Source organism: Eptatretus burgeri, chromosome 14 (assembly GCF_056783735.1).
Source record: "Eptatretus burgeri isolate ZD-2024b chromosome 14, Ebu_testis_v1, whole genome shotgun sequence".
Taxonomy (NCBI): Eukaryota; Metazoa; Chordata; class Myxini; order Myxiniformes; family Myxinidae; genus Eptatretus; species Eptatretus burgeri.
In genome coordinates this window covers 21,558,030-21,579,879 of record NC_140974.1, presented here as the reverse complement: position 1 = coordinate 21,579,879, position 21,850 = coordinate 21,558,030, and the positions used below count along the sequence as shown (strand labels likewise).

The 21,850-nt window shown below is 41.8% G+C and overlaps 1 protein-coding gene across 1 annotated transcript in view; it reads left to right on the top strand.

Moving 5' to 3' along the window:
- Positions 1 to 217: 217 nt before the first annotated feature.
- The window catches only part of LOC147012762 (voltage-dependent P/Q-type calcium channel subunit alpha-1A-like), a gene marked incomplete at its 5' end in the record, with an annotated part of 328,227 nt that continues 306,594 nt past the window's right edge, over positions 218 to 21,850 (top strand). Inside the window, 2 exons of the mRNA XM_085853452.1 lie at positions 218 to 319; positions 3,884 to 4,023. Coding sequence (XP_085709578.1) covers positions 218 to 319; positions 3,884 to 4,023 — 242 coding nt within the window. The remainder of the gene's footprint in view (positions 320 to 3,883; positions 4,024 to 21,850) is intronic.

Sequence of the window (21,850 nt, the reverse complement as noted above, 5' to 3'; positions counted from 1 at the left end):
CTTCATTTTCAGTGTCTTCTCTACAAGTTGCTGGTGTCTTTCCTTTCTGTCTCAACATCTTTTCTCGATTATATCTCCATGTCCATGCAGAGTTAAACACCTGTGAGATCTCTAGTTAATTATTCCTGCCCTGCCTAAAATGTAGAACATCGTGGCAAATGAGTTGCTGTGTACGGTGTTGTGACGCAACGGTGCGGCCTTAACCCCACTCACCCCCTTCGAGTGGACAATTCTGGCCACTATAATCGCCAATTGCATCGTTTTGGCCCTGGAACAGCACCTTCCAGGAAAGGATCAGACTCCTCTGTCCAAAAAACTGGTAAGAAAGAGAGTTCTTTGTGAACTGTTTGATATCTGCTGGGGAGCTGGGAGGTGTTGAAATGCAATGAAATGTATACAGATAGAAATAAACATTCTGTTAGAAGATAAATATGATGTATTGCAACTTTTTGTTTGTAATGGGTGGGATTAGGTGCGTGTGCATCTGCCTGCACTTCTATTGTTAAAGTCGAGGTTCATGGAAGAGGGGGGAGAGAAAGAGAGAGAGAGAGACAGAGACAGCTGAAGGAGGGATGAGAATGTCTTTGGTCATACCTTAAATTAAGAAGGTATCAGACTGTATTATGATGTGATGCAAATGCATTTATTTTCTGTGGCCTTGTTGTCTCGTGTGAAACACGTTTGAACCTGGAAGGCAAATAAAGGGACATTTTGCCGATAAACATTGATGCCAAGTCCATTGCCCAGCTATCTGTTGATCAGGCTTCTTCAGTTCACTATTATTCTCAGCTTTGAAGAAAACCATGATCAACGTGGTAAAACTGATATCATCTTTACTTTTGTATGAAAAAAAATCTCCAAAAATGCCTTAAAGTGATATATTTTTTTTTCTTTTGAATAATTCCAAGAGGGAAATATACTAACTTTTTTAGTTGATTACGATATGTTAACTTTTTCTTTCTTGTCCTCCTATTGCCAAACGTTTGATCAGCATTCGCTCGGAGTGGGTGCTATATTGTAGAGAACAAATGCAAGTTGTACCCATACAATGACGAATGGTTTGTTTTGCTTCACATGGCACTGTGACATTGGCTTTGAGCATTAGGAGATGCTCCATTGTAGAATGGATGCAAAAGTTTGTGAAAACCCGTGCACAGTCCGTGACCTTAGGTATATCTAGCTGTTCCACATGAATGATGAAATAATGTTGGGAAATGAGACCCTGAATATAGAATCCCATGACGGTGAAATAATTGCCCACAGTTTTGGTGATATTTATAGTGAAACGCTATGAACGGACAGATGTGGCACACTTACCTTTGAGCTTTCTCACCTGGGTCTGATTTCTGACCCGACTATAAACTCGGATTGGTGCTTCGCAGACTTTGCTTGACAAAGCGTGCCATTCTTGAGATGGACGTTCAGCCTGGTCTTCCCTCTGCTAGCATCCGTTTATGGATCTAAAATATCCTCCAGTATATTTTGGTGAAGAGGAATCGTTATCAGCAGGCACACTGATCAAATTACAAATTCACCACCTGACTACAACTGGGAAGGCAAAGATAAACCATCCGGTGTAGTTCTTGCCATGAGACTGCTTTGGCAACACTGAACCTGCTTTTGGGCAGAACAAGAGAGGGGAATAGCAGGTGACAGGGGGTGGTGGAGGGGAAAGGGGGGGCGGCAGAGAGAATGAGAGACTATGGGACATAGAATATGGTTATTCTAACTTCTATACTTTTTTGGAAATTCCTTTCGGCTATTCCCTTTTGGGGATTTTGAGATGTAAAGTTTTATGCAATTTAAAGATGAATTCCCTCTATTTTACAGATATGTAAGTAAGTACTATGCTAATAACATGAAGTGAGCTGGCAGGATATCTCAGGTATTATACTCATCTTTGAGCTGTCTTGTGGGGGTTCCAATCGGGGTCCTGACGAAAACTGTCACCCTGGTGCTTCACAGGCAGGGCATTGGTTGCATGTGCCGTCTGTCAGATGAGACATTAAGCACCCTCCCATCTGCCAGCCAGCATTTGCTCGCACACATTAAAGATCCACACTGTCTTTAATAACAGCAGGCCATTGTCTGCCAACACCATGGGGTTACTGCATTATCAGCACAGCCACACCATCTCCCCCTCCAGAAGTGACACAATCAGTAGTCTGGTGCTGCACACAATTTAATGAATAAAGGATCATGTAAAACATTTTTGTGGTTAAATTAAACAAACATATTTCACCAAAAACAAAGAGGATACAATGGGGTTAATATGGATCTCAAGGAATTCCAGCCATTTAAAAAAATGTTTAGTTTACATCAGTGGCTCCTGCATGATGTTCCACACACCCCTAGGGGTCCGTGATGCCATCAGTGGGAATGAGTAGGGTTGGGGGAGGGGAAACATTCGTCTACCCCACTGCCAAATGACATCACATACTGCTGAATTGCTATACTCCATAAGCTAACATTAAGTGGAAGGCCATGGTTCATCCTGCTAGTGTCATAATTTTGTCACTGCAATATCATGACATCATGCTGGCCAGTCATACATGGTGGTTTGAAAGTGATTTGCACACCCAAAAAGGTTAGGGACCACTGGCTTAGCCCATGTATTTGTGTTTTTTCATGGAATTTCATTTGGATTTTAGTGCATCACTGGTATTACCATGTCCTTTCATGAGACACTGAAGCTGTGTTCTGAGGAAACGCGCAGCCCAGGGCAGTTTGGAAGTAGGAAAGTATTTTAAGGCTTCATATTTACCCATTCTTCCCTCTTGCTTCAATTCTGGTTTGGAAGATGCAGGCCATTTGTTTGCCCTGTGATTTGGCAATAATGTGTTTGATGGTCATAGGTCACAAATATAAATAAATGTGAATTAACCATTCCAGAAATTACAGCTGATGTGCTAATATAAACAGTTCATCATTAATAACATGCCTGGTGTTGGCTTAATGGTGAGGGTGGCAGGTTTGGAGATCCAAGGGTTCTGAGTTTAAATCCTGCTCGTCTGTTGAATGAATACCCGGTGGGGTTGACTCAGCATGTCATCCTTTTGAGGTCATCAAAAATGAGTACAAGCTTGCTGGGATGATTGAGCCATTCGAGTATCCTGTGTCGGAGTGGCAACCTGTCCAGGATTGTGCCCAATAGCCCAGGAGACTGCTTAGGCAGCACTGATGCTCTGCACAGTGTGGTCCCAATGAATGTGGCTTGGATGACCACTGACCAGATGCTGCTCACTCAACAAACTGTTTTCTTTTCCCACAATTTATTCCTCAGATTACTCAGAAGCTTTCATGTTGTTGTATGATATGGTCTTGATAAGTTGGTTCCCATTTATGGCTTCATTTTTTAACACATTTTTAACAATAATGTGCTTAACAATATTTTTAACAATTTTAACACATTTTTAACAACATATTAACACATTTTACCACGTTCAAAATGTATATGCTCACCTGCATTGGAATAAAGCAAGATTGTACAATACCATATCTGATATATATATATATATATATATATATATATATATATATATATATATATATATATATATATATATATATATATATATATATATATATATATATGATGTGCACTGCGTAGTCAAAAGCAAATTCACAACCATGAAGCTGGCCATTCTGTTGTGGTAACACAAAGGCCCATGCCAGCAAAACTATGCTTTGTCTTCAAACCTTTTCTACAAATACAGTTTCTATCTGGTGTCATGCATTCTTCTCAATTGTGGGTGAAGTTCTTGATGCCATCGGAACACGTCATTTTTTTTTACCTCTGAATTATTTTTGGTTGTGGGGAAAAATGTTTTTGACTCCCTCTCCCCCTCATGGAGTGATTGCATAACTAACCTTTCTCCTGCAGGAAGACACAGAGCCATACTTCATTGGGATTTTCTGCTTTGAAGCTTCAATCAAGGTCGTCGCTCTGGGATTTGCTCTACATCGTGGGTCATACCTTCGGAATGGATGGAACATCATGGACTTTGTCGTCATAGTCACCGGGTGTGTACCCCTGATTGATGGCATGCGATTGTGGATATGTTTGTGTCTAAACTTGTGAGTGAATGAATGCATTCATAAATCCCAGGCATGAAGACAATGTAAGATTTAAAGCTCAGTGTTGAATGAATACCCTTTTCCTTGTAAGTGTGATATTGGTGTTGGCATCCAAAATCAGTCGCCGATCTAAGATTGGATGTACGTCAGCAAATGTGTGGCAAAACCACGAATGTTGGTTCAACTGATCCATGTCACCTCAGGGTGGCTGTCAATTTTTACTGAGCTCACTGTCACCCCCAAAGAGCAAATTAGTGGTATACGAACAGATGCATCGATGTTGAGCCATCGTTGGAATCATTGTGCAGAAATCGCATTTTTGGTTGTCTACTATTCCCCGCTGAAAGGGTGTTAAAAAGTTTAAATAGACAAGCTCTAGAATGTTCCAGAATGTACAAAAAAAGCATAATGAGCGATATGTGTGTGTATGTATTTGTATATATATATATATATATATATATATATATATATATATATATATATATATATATATATATATATATATGTATATGTATATATATGTATATGTATATGTATATGTATATATATATATATATATATGTGTATATGTGTATGTATATATATATATATATATATATATATATATATATATGTATATATGTATATGTATATATGTGTATATGTATATATGTATATGTATATATGTGTATATATATATATATATATATATATATATATATATATATATATATATATATATATATATATACTAGCAGGGATACCCATGCTCCGCACAGGAATCTCGTGGATGACGGCAGGTCTGAAGGAGTATATGTCACAGTTAATTGTAAAATTGTAGAGGCTGCCTCCATTATTATTTTTTTTCATCACCACTATAATATTATATTTTCCCCGCCATGTTTTATATGCAGAAGACTCGAGTTCAAAAATGTTAAGATTTATTTCCGCATCAGATAAAAAAACCATAATGCCTCAACAATGTGAGGCTGATTTCATGTCATCATTTGCGACAATTTATACGGCGGGCATAACCCAGCCTGGCCCAGCGTATTTGATTTTTTTTACGTCTGTTAACACACACACACACACACACACACACACACACACACACACACACACACACACACGCACGCACACACACACACGCACACGCACGCACACACACACACACACACACACACACACACAAGCATTTAAAGGCCATTTTCCCCACTAAAGCAGGGGTTAGCCTTGTGGGCACCATGACGATCTTCTCCACTTTACCCTGTTTTCTGCATCTAACCTTCTTAATCCCCTTGCCCACATTTCCTCTTCCACCACATTTAGCCAAATTTTTCTCGGTCTTCCCCATCCTCTACTTCTGACTACACTCATTTCCAACACTCCTCTCACCCATCACTTTCATCCTTCCTCAACACATGACCCAACCATCTCAACCTGTTTCTCTTCACAACCTCCATCACAGACTCTATTCCCATCATCTTCCGCAAAGTCATCATTTGTCTTCCTCTCTCTCAACGATACTCCACACATCCACTGAACCATTCGCATTTCCACCTTTTCCAGCCTTTGTTGCTGCTCCATGTTCAGTACCCATGTCTCACTCCCATAAATCATCATACTCCTCACACATGTAGCATACACCTTTCCCTTCAGCTTCAACGACACTGCCCTCTTCGTCAACACGCCACTCAGTTCCCGAAACTTCTTCCATGCACATCTCACTCTAGCAACCGTCGAAGAGTCTGATCCACCTTCTCCATTCAGCATGTCTCCGAGATAGCAAAATGTTTTCACCCCTTCCAGCTTCACACCATCTCCAAGATCCAACTCAACAATTCCTTCATCTGCTGCTCCCTCGATGCACACCTTACACTTGAATGTAGCTGCCACACTGGTTAATGACCCTCTCACCCCACTACATTTTCGATGAACCCATTCAGCACACATTGTACACTGAATGGAGTTCACTCCGACACCCTTCCTGCACACAGCACACGGCCACTTCCCAGTCCTTTCCACCTCACCACATGCTTTACCACTTGCCATCACCTTCGTCTTTCCGATATTCACCTTCAAACCTTTTGCCTCCATACATTCCTTCCACTTGTTCATCTTCTCCTTCAGTCCATCCATACTCTCTGCAATCAACACCAGATCATCTGCATACAGCAGCTCCCACGGTAAACCCTCCTTTACCTTGTGAACCCTCCTTTACCACGGTATACCCTCCTTTACCTTACACATTTGCTGACGTCTGTTATCCTGATAAAAAATTATGTTATATTATGTATACGAAGTTACAACGTACCTACGCCCATAACCATTCTATAAAATATCTACATAGCCCATAACCATTTAATTATAAAATATTATACACATAAGCCATACGCCATCACCATTCTATTTATATCTGTAATATGTATATATACAAACCACCACCACCATTTTTTTTTATTTCCCACCACCATTTTTATTTTTCACCAGCAACATGTATTTCCTTCATCGCACATCCTATTCCCGTTTATGAAATAACTGAAGTAGCTCAATAATTTTAGTGGAGTGCTCGAGGATAAACAATATTAGATGTCTTCCCCTCTGGGGCCAATATGTATAAAGCCTCCGATGATCCCACTCTGGAGCATCCAGCATATTGCTGACCATGGGAAAAGCAAGGAGTGGATAATTCCAGCCCTGCTACTTTCAATGACTGTCCTTGTGCCTTATTGATAGACATCGCAAAGCACAGACATAAATTGTAGTCTCTTAAATTCAATCGTTGAATTTGATGGAATGAGTGGAATTCGTGGAATGAATACATCTTCTCCTTTCGCACATCCTGTCATGATAGTGGCCTCAATTACATGTGGTAGTAGTCTTTTCACAATTAGTTTAGTTCCGTTGGAAAGTTTTGGTGCATCTCGATTACGTTATAACATAATAGGGCATCCAACTTTTAACAAAAGATTGTACGGAGGCAATCCTGGTAATTCCAATGAGTTTAGAAATTCTGTGGGATAATGTATGGCTTGCTCAGTATCCAGTGTGGTGTCAATAGACTTGTGACTATGTTGTTCGCCTTGAACTACTTGTAATAACTGATGGTTTATTACACGGACTGTTTCATTAAGTGGAGCCAGGATTGTTCTTTCACAGAGCCACTGTATGGTTTTGTAATTAGTCGCTAAATTGGGATACACATGAGCCTCTAATTCTTCCATAGATGAAACTATTGTACCACAGTCATCGGGAATAGATATTACATCATTTGTGTTCCAGATTTCACCATTTCCAAGTTTGAGAAGTAATTGTGCGAAATTGCCAGCATCTAAATCACCATATAATTTGACCCTCATATTTGTTGTTAGATAGATAGTTTGTACAAATGTCCAGAGGTATGAAGATTTTATACTGGCTTTCATTTCATCAGCTGGAGTGCCCCTGGGTACTACAGGTAAAGTTTGTCTGAAATCACCAGAAATAACCAGCGTAACTCCACCTATAGGCAGGTCTACTCCTCTTAAATCTCGCAGAGTTCTATCTAATGCTTCGAATGCATCCTTAGGTGACATCGTACCTTCATCCCAAACTTTGAGGTCGCAATTCTTTCGCACTTTTGCTGCTTCAGTTTGTTTACCAATGCCACAAACCGGATATTCCATTGTAGCTAAGTCGAGAGGCAATTTGAAAGCAGAATGCTCTGTGAAGACATCTGAAAGTAGTGTTGCGGCTATACCGGAGGAAGCAACGGCTAATGTGATCTTTTTCTGGCTCCTCATCTTGGCAAGCAAATGGTTGAGGACAAATGTTTTGCCAGTACCACCCGGGGCATCCAAGAAAAATGCCACACCACTTCCCTCTTGAACCGCTTCAGAAATCAGTTGATATGCATTACTCTGATCCTGTACCAGAAGCGGCTCATTGTCAGAAACAAACTTTGTGAGAGTATCTGTGTTGTAGTTTGTTTCACGGAACCATTCTCTAGTGATGGTTGCGCTTTCAGACCTATTAGAAGAGGGAAGTCCCCACTTAGTTAAATCTTTCCCGCTCATGTATAATACCAAATCTTCAATGTATATCAGAGCCTCATTGAACATATCTGGTGTGTACTGGATACGGTATAATATACATACGGTAATTTTTGCATAGGCCTATACCCTATAAATAAAGGTTAGTCGACTTACGATTGGTCGGTCGGAACCAATCGTGGTCGTCAGTCGATGACTACCTAAATGTACAATAAAATATGACTTGTGTTAATCATGCATTAAAAGAGGCGTTTGTTGATGTGAATAGGGCCTATGATAAGTGTGTCGAATGCATGTCATAATTCGGAAACGGGAATTCGTAATTAACTGTAGCACTCTTTTTTCATTCTATTGCAAATGGCATTGGCCCCATGTCAATCGGCTGAACTTGAAAAATTAACGTTACGAAAAGTGTGTCGAATGCATAAGTCATAATTCGGAAACCGGGAAGTTGGAAGTCATTGTCTTCAATTGACTGTAGTATTAATTTCTCATTCTCTAGCAAATTCCGATGGTCCCATGTCAATCGGCTGAACTTGAAAAATTAACGTTACACAATCAGTTGATGACGTCATAATTCGGAAACCGGGAAGTCGGAAGTGCAATTCTTTTACATCGGGACACTCCCGGGTACATGTTCTGTCAGCATGTGAAGTTTGGTGAGGATCAGTCCAGTACTTTTCGCGTGCATAGGTCACAGAGAAACACACACACAGACACACAGACAGACACACTTTAAAAAAAAAATATATATATATATATATATATATATATATATATATATATATATATATATATATATATATATATATACACTACCGGTCAAAAGTTTTATTACACCCCCATTTTCCAGTTTTTATTGAAATTTAAGCAGTTTAATGTTTCACTGTACTCTGAAATTAAAGCATAGAACAAATAAACATTTTCAGATAAAAAAGAAATCATGGAATCGTTTTGTGGAACAAAATTTAATCCAAATTTTTGACTCATTTAAGCAGCCATATTTTGCAGAAATAACAGCCAAACATACTCGTGGCATTCTTTCTGCAATGGAAATCAAATATTGTTTGGAAAGTTTTTCCCAACACTGTTGCAGAAGTTCCCACAAACGTGTTGCACTTGTAGGTTGCTTTGCTTTCACCCTTCTGGTCCAGTTCATCCCAAACCAGCTCGATGGGGTTTAAGTCTGGAGACTGTGCTGGCCACTCCGTGATTTGAAGCCTACAGTCTTGTTCTTTTCTTCTAAGGTAGTTCTGACAAAGCCTGGAGGTATGTTTCGGGTCGTTATCTTGCTGTAGGATGAACCCCTTACCAACAAGGCATAGACCAGAGGGTATTGCATGGTGCTGCAAAATGCTGTGGAAGCCGTTTTGGTTCAGCGTGCCAGTCACTCTGTGCAAGTCGCCGACTCTGGATCCAGCAAAAGAGCATGAGATCATCACGCTTCCCCCTCCATGTTTGACAGTTGGTGTCACACACTGAGGAACCATCCTTTCGCCTACTCAACGGCATACAAAAACCGTGTGTGATGAACCGAAGATTTCAAATTTTGATTCATCGGTCCATAAGACCTTCATCCAGTTTCCAGTAGTCCACTGGCGGTGCTTCATGGCCCAGGCAAGCCTCTTTTTCTTATTTTGCCGTTTTAGCAATGGCATTCTTACTGCCACTCGACCTGTCAAACCTGCAGCTTTTAAGTCTTCTCTTCACAGTTGAAACTGAGACTTCCTTACTTCGACCAGTGTTAAGCTGTGCTTGAAGCTGCTGTCCTGTGAGCTGCCTATCACGCAAGCTGTTGACTCTCAGAAACTTGTCTTCTGATTATGTTGTGGCTTTGGGTCTGCCAGACCTCTTCCTGTTTGAGTTTCCTCCAGTTTCCAAGTGCCTTTTGATGGTATAGGAAATTGTACTCACTGACACCTTCGCTTACTTTGAAATTTCTCAAAAGGAAAGACCTGCACTTTTAAGGGTTATCATGGTCTGTCTGTCTTCCTTTGTTAATTGTCTTTTTCTTGCCATTATGAGAGCAATATACTACTTCCTGCAGTGCAATATTGTCCAAATAATGCTTCAGAGTATAGCAACACAGTCTGTGCCAACACTGCTTTTATACAGACAGAGGGTTTAACTAATCAACAAAGGTTGGGGCACCTGCAGAAATTGTTTGCCTCAACTTTCAAAGCTTAATTTACTTCCATTGCTGCGGAATAGCTGCACTTGCAAACCCATTGCTTGTTCCCTGAAAAGGGCCTTTTTTAACAACTCTGAAAGTTACATTATGTTTCAGTTTTTGGTAACCTCAACTTTTTTTAACCTCTGGCAGTTTACCGCTTAGCTTTGTGCCAATTCAGGTTATTCACTGGACTTGAACTGCTTAAATTTCAGTAAAAACTGAAAAATGGGGGTGTTCTAAAACTTTTGACTGGTTGTGTATGTGTGTATATATATATATATATATATATATATATATATATATATATATATATATATATATATATATATATATATATATATATACATATATATATATATATATATATATATGTGTAAAAAATGAGAAGGGTGCTCGGTGTAGCGCAATCCTCTGCCAGGCTGAGCAATTTACGTATTGTATCGCACTGATCGGCTGTTTTTTAGAGATCTGCATCTGAACCATTCATCCTCGTCACACACCAACATCGAATCAGCTTGTTCCTGTCACCGACCCAGCTCTGCCACCAATTTTTGTCATGACCCATCCACAACTTTTTGAGATATAATGCTATGCATCATTTTTGGCCACATCACTCAATGGTGAAGAATCACTTCGAAAATTTGCAGATTTGAATCCAGATCATCAAAATCGAATAATTTCGTCCTTGTCACACCCACAACCTGCCCACCACGTTTGGTCCAAATCTGTCTCTTACTATTTAAGATATTGTGCTATATATAGCTTTTGGCCCTATCTCTCAATGGTGAAGAATCACTTTAAAAATTCTCGGATTCGGATCTTCATCAAAATCGAATCAATTCGTCCTTGTCACACACCCACCAAATTTGTCCCACATTGTCCACCAAATTTCATTCAAATGCTAAATCCATCCATAACTTTTAAAATATCTTGCTCACAGACAGACAGCCACATAGGGATGAAAACATAACTTCCGTCCACCTGAGGTGGTGGAGGTAATATATATATATATATATATATATATATATATATATATATATATATATATATATATATATATATATATATATACACACATATAGATATACATATATATATATATATACATATACATATACATATATATATATATATATATATATATATATATATATATATATATATATATATATATATATATATATATATATATATATATATATATATATACACACATATAGATATCGAAATGAATTCCTTCTTTATTTCACAGATATTTAAGTATCTATTTTACAGAACTGGACACTCTGACTGGGTCACTCAAGGACTTTTGTTCCATTGCCCCTCAGATGTCGCTTTGGCTGTGTACTTCGGGTCATTGTCATGCCGAAAGTGAACTTCTGTTCCAATTTCAGCTTTCTTGCAGAGGGCAGCAAGTCTTCCTCTTGGATTTTTTATATTTTGCTCCATCCATTTTCCCTTCTGTTCTCACAAGTGCCCCAATCACTGCTGATGAGAATCATCCCCCACAAGGCCTCACTGTAGGGATGGTATTCTTTGGGTGATGTGATGTGTTGAGTTTGCGCCAAGCGTAATGTTTTCAATTTAGGCCAAAAAGTTCCAACTTGGTTTCATCAGAGCACAAAAGTTTTTGCCACATGGCTACATACAGAATCTTCAGAGTGGTTTTTTGCATGCCTCAAACTGGACTCAAGGTGGGCTTTTTTGAGTAATGGCTTCCTTCTTGCCACCCGACCATACAGGCCAGACTTGTGGTGTGCTTGGGATATTGTTGTCACAAGCACACAGTGACCAGTCTTTGCCACAAAGGCCTGTAGCTCTTTCAAAGTTGCCAATAGCCTCTTGGTGGCCTCTGATTAGTCTCCTCCTTGCTTGACCATCCAGTTTGGAGGAACGCCTGATCGAGGCAGGGTCTTGGTGGTACCGTACACCTTCCACTTCTTAATGATTGTCTTGACTGTGCTCCAAGGGATACTCAAGGCCTTTGAAATATTTTATACTCATCCCCTGATCTGTGCCTTTCACAACTTTATCCTGGAGGTCTTTTGAAAACTCCTTGGTGCTCATGTTTGAGTCTTTGCTGTGAAATGCACTATCCAGCCAAGGAAACGTACTGGAACAGCTGATTTTATTCTGAAATAATCAGAATCACCACAATTTAACACAGGTGGAGGCCAATTAACTTGGTGTGTGATTTTGATGGTGATTGGTTACACCTGAGATAATTTACAATTACTATTACTAGTACGTGCCCGTAAAAAAAAAAAAAATAATAATAATAAATAAATAAACCACACAGGCCGTTTCTTCGCTCTCGCGTGCCCGTACGTGCGTGACCCGGAAGTTCGATATTATTCGCAGTTATGATTATTCGCAATTTATTTTTAATACCCAATTATTCAATTAGCGTCAACATATGTTACCTTTTCGCAATGTCGTGGCAAGGAAAAACAAAAAGAGAAGAGAGAGAAAAAATTTACTTCCTGGTTCGGAGCATACCAGCACTCTGATGTTCCCGAAATTTATACACCGTCTAATATGAAAACGATCATAACTTGGGCCATTGTGTTTATCTATAAATACGCATAAGAAAGAGAAATTATTAGAATACACGGTCATCACTCTCCCGTACGAAGCCTGTACGTTGTAACCCGTAATGGGGAACGCGGCTGAGCTTCCCTTCCCCATCGGCCACGCCCACGCAACAACGTGTCTTCCCATTGGTTTGGTAAATAAATGGCCATAACTTGGGAAGCACTTGTCCGATTAATATCAAACCTTGAAAAGGCACATCCTCAGGTCCCCAGCAATATACCTGGCAAGTTTCAATTAGATCGGACCAGAGGTTGTCGAGAAACAGCGGTCACAGACACACACACACAGATTGCTGGAACTATAGATAGATGAAGGGGGTTGACACTTATCTAACGAAGATATTCTAGTTTTGTATTTTTGATTAATTTTCTGAAATTTGTAGAATTTGTTTTTCACTTCATCAGTGGGTTACGATGTGTAAATAAACGTGGAAAAAGTCTGAGTTAATGTAATTTAATTCCAGGATATTGGGCAACAGTTGGTGAAAATTTTGAACGGGGTTGTAGACGTTCTATGAGCACTGCATATATTGGCCTTTCTTAGATTGTTGTGAGTATTTTACAGAACTTTATGAATTCGTTTTGTCCATGAGGCAGGAATAACAAAATAGTGCAAGGGTGACAAACTTGCCTTTGAGTCTTTGCCTTTCGTTTGAGTTTGATTCCGATCCTGACTACATAATGTTGGATATGTTCATTGCATGTTTGGTATTTCATCACAAACACACCATCCACTGGATGGACGTTAAGCTGGGTGTCCCGTTTGCTAGCATGAGTTGATGGACGTTAAATGTCCCACGGTATGTTTTGAGATGATTCATCGAATCATCGCCATTACCCTGAACAAATTCTGGAATTTCAGCCGTAACTAGCGTTGGGAAAATAAGAGACACAGAGACATAATATGAGAGAGAAAATGAATGATTTCATCTTATTTAATGACTGATTCAATAACAATCGAGCTCATAAGTTGGGCACAGTTCATCATCGAGGATTTGACAATTTTGGGCTAGAACCTCTCTGAACAAAGGATCCACAACCCAAAGTGCGTCCGAAGGCCAGCCAATTAGCAAAAGAGAGAGAGAGATGTGTTGTTCTGTGGGGTTGGTAGGCGAAGAGACGTCGACAGAATTAGAGAGAGAGTGAGAAAGACAGAGTGTGTACATGAGATAACCAAGTCCAATGTGCAAAAGCTTATGCCAAGATGCATGTTTTCATAGTCCATTTTTTTTTCTCATTTTTCAGACGGGTCAGGATTTTACGAATTTCTGCACTGTATTTATTTTTCTTTGTGTCAAAATTGGTCAACATAGATTTGAATAATGTCTGGTTTAATTGGCACCACAATGATAGTCACAGCTGAGGCTGTTTCTGAATATTCAATGAAAAACATTTTTGTACCTTACATTCCAGGAAAACGATTTTTCTTTCTGCTTTTGAGCACATGTGAATCGACTCAGTAATTTCCTGCTTTATCTTCAGTTTCAATTGGAGTGTCTGATTAATCCCTTTTAAGGTGATAAAACAATTTGATGAATCAGAAAAAGCAACATGCTCATGCATTCTGTCACTCACATGGCAAGTGATGCTCGAGACATCGGATTTGGGAGGAAGTATTTTAGCTGGAAGCTTAAAGAAGGCGAAGGAGTTCAGGACATTTTTGGCAGATAAAACGTGACCACAGGAATTATTCTTGATGAACAATATTTTGCAGGTGCATCAAAAATCATATTCGGGGAACTGGAAGTGCTGCCAAGGAAAATAAATGGCACTTTAAAGAACAACACCATGCAGTAATTAAAATAAATAAATAAATATATACACACACACACACACACATGAGCAAATACCATCTGTTGCTTCACTGACAGGAGCATTGGGAAAGGGGGGGGAGAGAGGGGGAAGAATGAGGAGACAGAGTGGGAAAGACAGAGGGAGGGGGAAAGAGAGGAGAGAGTGAAGTAGGGTGGGGGGAGTAAGGAGGGAGGGAGTGAGAGTGATGGGGGGTGCAGGAAGGGAAGGCAGACCTGTGGTAGAGCATAAATTACGATTCATCCTGTCTCATCAAAATGATTATGCAGAGAATCACAGTGAAGTTGGAAAAAAAGAAAGTCTGAAATCCATTTTCTACCGGTCATACTATAAACACCGCCCGGACGCGTCCGGAGACCAACACCGCCCGGATGCGTCCAGCCACAAACTCCGCCCAGGCATAACCAACGTCCAAACTATGATGGAGATAACAACCATCCAAAGAGAAAGATGTGTGGGTGGAGGGTGCTGTGTTGTATTGGGAGGGTGTATATTGCATTGTATTGGGCTTTTTTGAGTAATGGCTTCCTTCTTGCCACCCTACCGTGTAGGCCAGACTTGAGGAATGCTTGGGATTAATGTTGTCACAAGGCATGTTGGCTCCATGTTGTCACTAACAGCTTGGTTAGGGCAAGAATTTGTAATTTGGCCAAGATGCTGACCAATAGCTTGCCGACTCTTCACCAAGGCCACTGTGTAATCTTTAATGCCCACCAGATAATTCCATTATGTGGGACTCCCAGTTTAATGACTACACAAAACCTGCCTGTGAAGGCCCGAGATGAGAGTTCATAGCTGGGTCGAGATTCGAACCCAGGCTAGACCATTTAGAGGCGAGTGTGCGTACCTCCATTGCTAGGGCGCTTGGCCATCTTGTCACCCATTTTCAGCAGACTTCCCAGCTGTTTATACATGTTGCTCAAAAAAATAATTTGTGAAGCAATCACTGCAAAGCTCAGTTTTGTTTGCTTTGATTTCAACCTCCAGTGAAATAGAATGAAATGAAACATTTTGAAAATTTCGAATTATTGTCACTCATACTTCATCATCACTGTAATGCATATTATCAAGTTGCTTAAACTTTCAATATCGGTTTTTCATCAGTCATAATGATGAGTGAGAATAAACAGTTTGAATGATTCGTTACATTACTTATCTGCGTCATTCTCAAAAAATCGTTTATTTCATGTCAAAGCAGAATCTCCAGTGAAACATTGGACCAGGGTTAGACCCAATATGTAACAAAAATGGCACTCGTGAGAGCGCATAGCTCCACCAGGCTGGTTAGTTTACGTTTCAAATCCCACTGATAGGCAGGATCTGGATTGGGACCTGAATTGTAATCTAATCAGCTTGTTCTTGTCACCGATCCAACTCATCCACCATGTGTCGTCCGAATCTGTCCATAACTTTTTGAGATATCCTGCTATATGTCATTTTTGGCCCTATCTCTCAATTACAAAAAAATCACTTAAAAAAATTTCGGATCCATATCCGGATCTTCACCAAAATCTTATCATTTTGGCTGTCACATACCCCCCCACAAATTTCGTCTGAATCCATCCACAACTTTTTGAGATATGTTGTTCACAAACAGACAGACAGGGGTGAAAACATAACCTCCATCCACCTCAGTGGTGGAGGTAATAATTAGTGTGGTCACTCCGATCTATGAAATGATCATGACATTTACTCATGAGGATTGACACATTTTCTGTCTTGAGTTCTTTAACCGCTGAAATGTCACTGGTGTTATGTGTCCGTGGCTGAAATCCCATGAGTGCATCAGTCTATTATCTCGAAAATAATATTTTTTTTCTAAAATCATATATAATTTAATTGCAAGCCCTGAAGCTGCTCTATTTGTCACATGCAAAATATCCTGTCCAGCACACAAGTCATTTGATATCTGCTAATTTTCATCGCTGTCCAAGGATTCCGTGTCACTGGTGTAACACATGACTTAGCGAGAGCTTGACGAAAACGGGAGCCCTTGTCATTTTAAATTCGCCCACCAGATAGCAGCACTATCCAACCTGCCACAGCTGGCGAGACGGTGAGGTGAGTTGGTGGAAAATGTTTTCACTTCTCATCATGGAGGGTGGAGAAGTGATCGCGTAGGTTTATTCAATGTCACTGGTGTTATATCTATTTTAAGTATATAGAGCAAATTGTAAGTCAAAATTTATATATACACACGAAAACACCTGCTGTTACACGAACGAAAAATGCCAGTGACCCGATCTTTCAATGACGTCATAGGGAGCACATCATTTTTTTTCAGCCTGTACATCACTGGTGTAACACATCACTGCTGTAACACTGGAATTTGTAATACCAGTACATTGTCACACCAGCCACGAAAAACGGTAGGTTTTGTGGATTTATTGTTCTTTTATACACTGTATACCAATAACATCAACAATGTTATTATAATGGATGTGTATACGGCTATACATGTAAGGCTTATTCACTTCTCCATTGGCTGTCTCTATTGGCTCCAAAACCAATCATATCTGAGCTTGCGACTTGCTGCGCTGTGATTGGCCAGCATGTTCTAATTTACCGTGGTCTGACTGGCCGAATGTCCTCCACAAAGTATGGCTCCAACAACGATGAACAATGCCGAGAGACAGAGACAATATCGGCTGTGACGAGATGTCGATCTCGCATGTCATGAGCAATACCTGGTATCGAAGCAGCAAAAATACCAAAAAGACATCACAAGCAGTAAACAAAAGATGGTGGCTTCCATGTCCCACAGAGAAAAAAGACAAGAACGAAAGGCATGACAGAGCTGCTTGTGTAAGCGACATGAGAACATGAAGTTAATGTCAGAAAAACTGGAACGGCTCTGAATCCTGCCTACGTCTGATTTGGAAATGCTGGTGGATGGCATGATATGCGAGAACATGTCAAATAATTGTGTCTACGACACCTGTTCAGTTTGTAAAGGAAAATCCCAACCAGGCCTCCTGCCCCTCGAGGATAATGTGGGGATTGAAGAGGTGAAATGCTTCCAATGGGGCCTCAAAAAAGTATCTCGTCGTGACAAGTCTGATTAGTCATCTGACTGCTAAGGAGCACACCATCGTCACAAAGCAGGAAAACATCTCACATGTTGGGGAACTGGTGGATAAATTTCAGAGTGAAACTCCTTTCCTCAAGAAGCACATTTTCAACATGCGCAATCAATATCGAGTTTACAGAAACATTCATGAGAATCTGACCCCTGGCATGTGCTTACTACACATGGACTTCAGTGAGAACTCTTGTGGTAAATATGCGAGTGAAATACAATCGGTCCATTTCGGAGGATCACATCAACAGATGAGCTTACACTGGGGTGCTGTACATGAAGGATGAGGTGATACTATTCTGTTCAACATCACGTAGGACCCAACATGACCCACTGGCCATCTGGGCACATCTGACACCAGTTTGCAGGATGATTAGAAGGAATCCAGATCCAGAGGTCCACTCACTTCACACATTCAGTGATAGACTGACCAGCCAATATCACCAGAGGGGTAATTTCTACTACCTGACGACCTAGCCATTTTGACTCTTTCGCTTGGCACTTCTTTGAAGCTGGACATGGGAAGGATGTACCAGATGGCATAGCTCAGCTCATGGCAGGTATGGGAACATGTGCCGGAGCAGTACTCCAGGTGCCTCTGTTTGGCAATCCCCTGAGATGCCTGGCCCATCCCCACCTCCTTTCCTTGAGATGCCGATCATCCTGCTGCAACCACGGGGCATGTGGTTGGCCCATTGGCCTCCTCCACTCAGGAGGCTCCCTCACTGAGATACTCTGGTGAGCAGGATCGACATCAGGAAAATGAGCCACATGTCCACACAGCCACAGCTGATGCTCACGGACTATGCAGGTAACAAATCTCATTTGAGTCTCTCTCAGCAACCACTCGTTGGACACAAAGTCTGACCAGCGATAGCGAAGGATTCTCCGAATAGACCTGGTACCAAAGGAATTAAGTCTCCATCTCAGATCCCTGGACAAAGTCCAAGTCTCACATTCATAGAGCAAGACTGGAAGCACAAAGACCTGAAGACTCAGACTTTCATCCTCCCACACAGGTACTGGTAGCACCACACCCCATGATCCAGTGAATCCATGACACCCCAGGCCCAACCCAGACATTTGTTGACCTCTGGCTCACAGTTAGCAGAGACATGAATATCGCTGCCAAGGGAACTGAATCTCTCCGTGACATCAACATCCTCGTCACAAACAGATACCGACACGATAGCAGCATCCAAGATGTCAATGAAAGCCTGGTTCTTAGTTATGACCCAGAAAACCCGTAATCCCAGTGGCTCCGATTCCTCATTCAGCACCTTGAGGGCCCCAAAAGGATATCGATAGTCTCTGCAAATATGACTGCATCATCTGTGAAATCAAAGTCAGAGATCTTGACATTACCAACCAATGCAACGCAGCTTGATCTCTCCGATATCCTCTCCAGAATCCAGTCCATACAAGTGCTGAAAAGTGTGGGGGCCAGTGCACACCCCTGATGAGCTCCAGTGACAACTGAAAATGCGTCAGACATGGTATCACCACATCTCACAGCACTCTCAGTGCCAGAGAATAGTTCAGACATCAGATTGATCAGTTTTGGTGGCACCCCATGAAGACCAAGAATCTGCTAGAGGGCATCCCAATTCACTAATTCAAATGCTTTACAGAGATCAATATAGGCTGCAAGCAGCCCCTGCCGAAACTCTTGTCTGCGTTCAGTGAGGACCCGAAGAACAAGGATACAGTCAATCGTTGACCTCTTTGGTGTAAAGCCTGACTGCTCTGGATGCTGGTACTCAAGCAGATGGTGGTGAACGCTATCAATAATTATCCGAGCAAAGACCTTGCCGGCACTGAGAGCAGTATCACCCCTCAGTCGTTATTGCAGTCTTGACGATCACCCTTCCCTTTCCAGAGGGGGACAACAAGGCCCCTCTTACAGTCAGTTGGGATGATGCCCATGCTCCATACAGAGCAGAGCACAGAACTGCATGCAACGACATGAGTCCAACATTTCTACCAGCTTTGAGAAGTTCAGCATGGATGCCATAAATCTCAGAAGCTTTACTCTCCTTTTAACTGGTTCACCACAGCTGGTGTTTCCACAAATGAAGGTAGTTCACAGTTGATTGGAGGGTCAGTATTAGATATAGTAACACCCCTGACATCCAACTCGACAGCTGACGGATCAGCCTGGTACAGCGGCTCAAAGTAACCTGCCCAGCGGGCCTTCACTTCGGACTCCTCTGTCAAGAGCTCACCACCCTCTGCTCTAACTGCAGTACACGGAGGGATGGGCTTGGAGGAACGAAATGCGTGAATTCCCCTGTAAGCAGGACGAGAAGCAGTTGACCACAGGTGATGCTCTACCCCATCACAGATTCCTCGTTCATAGGCCTCCTTGTCCACCCTTAGTGCACATACAGTATTACACCTCAGCTCTCTGAACAGCTCAGCTCTGCCATTCAGCCTGGCCCTGCGACTCTGGTCCCTGGTATCCAGTGTCCCTTGAGAGACAAAATTCTTCTTCCCCGAAAGGTGAGCTGCAGGACATCAACCGGTGTCCTCACAATTTCGGGCCTCGCCCCCCAATTTTCTCTCCATGCCCTCACACGGTTTCATGGCTGGGATGCGTGGCTCCCCTTGGCAGGCACGACCCTCTGCCGATTCTCCGACGATGGCACCCCCCGGGCACTACACTGCCTCCGAGCTTACCAGCTCCCTAAACACCGGGGAGTGCCCTCCCTGGCGACTCCCCTGAAACACTCACATGGCAGGCTGGCTTCCCGGGCCCCTTTCCAAGGGTCACCCATGCCCACAACACTGCCCACGCGGCTAACGGCGCCCCCGGCCCCCGCATCATGCGGGCACACCCGTGCCCACTACGCTATCCCGGCCCCCCATGGGCCCTTGGCCAACCACGGCTGACTAGCCCGGTGCCCGTGGTACCCACTCAGCGATACTCACCTTTCGCAGCCACGCTCCCAGCCCCTCAACAGGGCTCCTGCACCCCTCCAAACGGGTTTCGAGCCTACTTTCCCACCAACAGCAAAACGACCTCCATTTTGTCAATTTGACTTACCCAGCTAACTTTCGGCACTCGTGGCCTCTCAGTTTCACTTTCTCTTTTTGGCCACTCTCCCTCTCAGCACTGGGCGGGGACTATTGTCCAGAGAGAGAGGAAGGAAGAAGAAGCTCTCGATCCACCACCAATGTACCAACGATGAACAGCCTCTTACACCTCCCGACACACATGTAACGTCAAATTTCCGAACAACCTGGCTAAACATGCATTCAATGGGGAATCTGGGCTAATCCTATATTTAATAACACACTAAGGGCCATTTCCGCAACAATATATACAAATTCACTTTTATAGCATAGATTTCCTTCTTTACAATAGCGAGGCTCATGGATGAGCAAGGTACAACTGACAATGCGACACACAAGGAAATAAACAGAGGTATGAGGAGAGGAAACACTGAGATGAGCAAGTAAAATTGTTGAGTTAGGAAAGGCTAGTAGGGGTAATTAACATTATAGAGATGACGAGATGGCAGTGCACTGCGTGCTTGAAGTCCAAGTGGGAAGTGAGATAGATCAGAGAAGCGAGGAATAAAATAATTTAGGTGTGCAGTCAGTCTGGATTTTGGAAGTCTAACTAGGAGTGGAATATTAGAAAAACGCATGCATCCTGGAGATGCTGAGGAGGGTCAGGCATACCCAGAGAGTATAGGGAGCAATGTTGAAGAATAGATGGTTAAGAAACAAAGACCACTGGCCTATCTGCAATGTAAAAGCAACAGACTTTGTGCTTCAACCTCATCACAGGATATACCAATAATTTTGAGAGCTTGAGATTCCACATAATCCAGGTCAGATGAAGGTGAAGCTGTGTTGCCAACCCATAGCAGAGATCATCACTCCTGAGGAAAGGGCATGGCTGATGGTGAGGTGTAGGAAGTTCAAGAGACTGAACTTCTTCCAGTGTATGACCAAGGATATAGATAGGTGGGTTAGTTTGACGACCATTCCAGAGCGATAGGAATTTCTATCGACTTAAAAAAAAATCCTTATCACTAAAAGCCTTCTCTCTTTTCTTGCATTATTTATTATTTTGTGTCATTCCTTTTACCCTTCT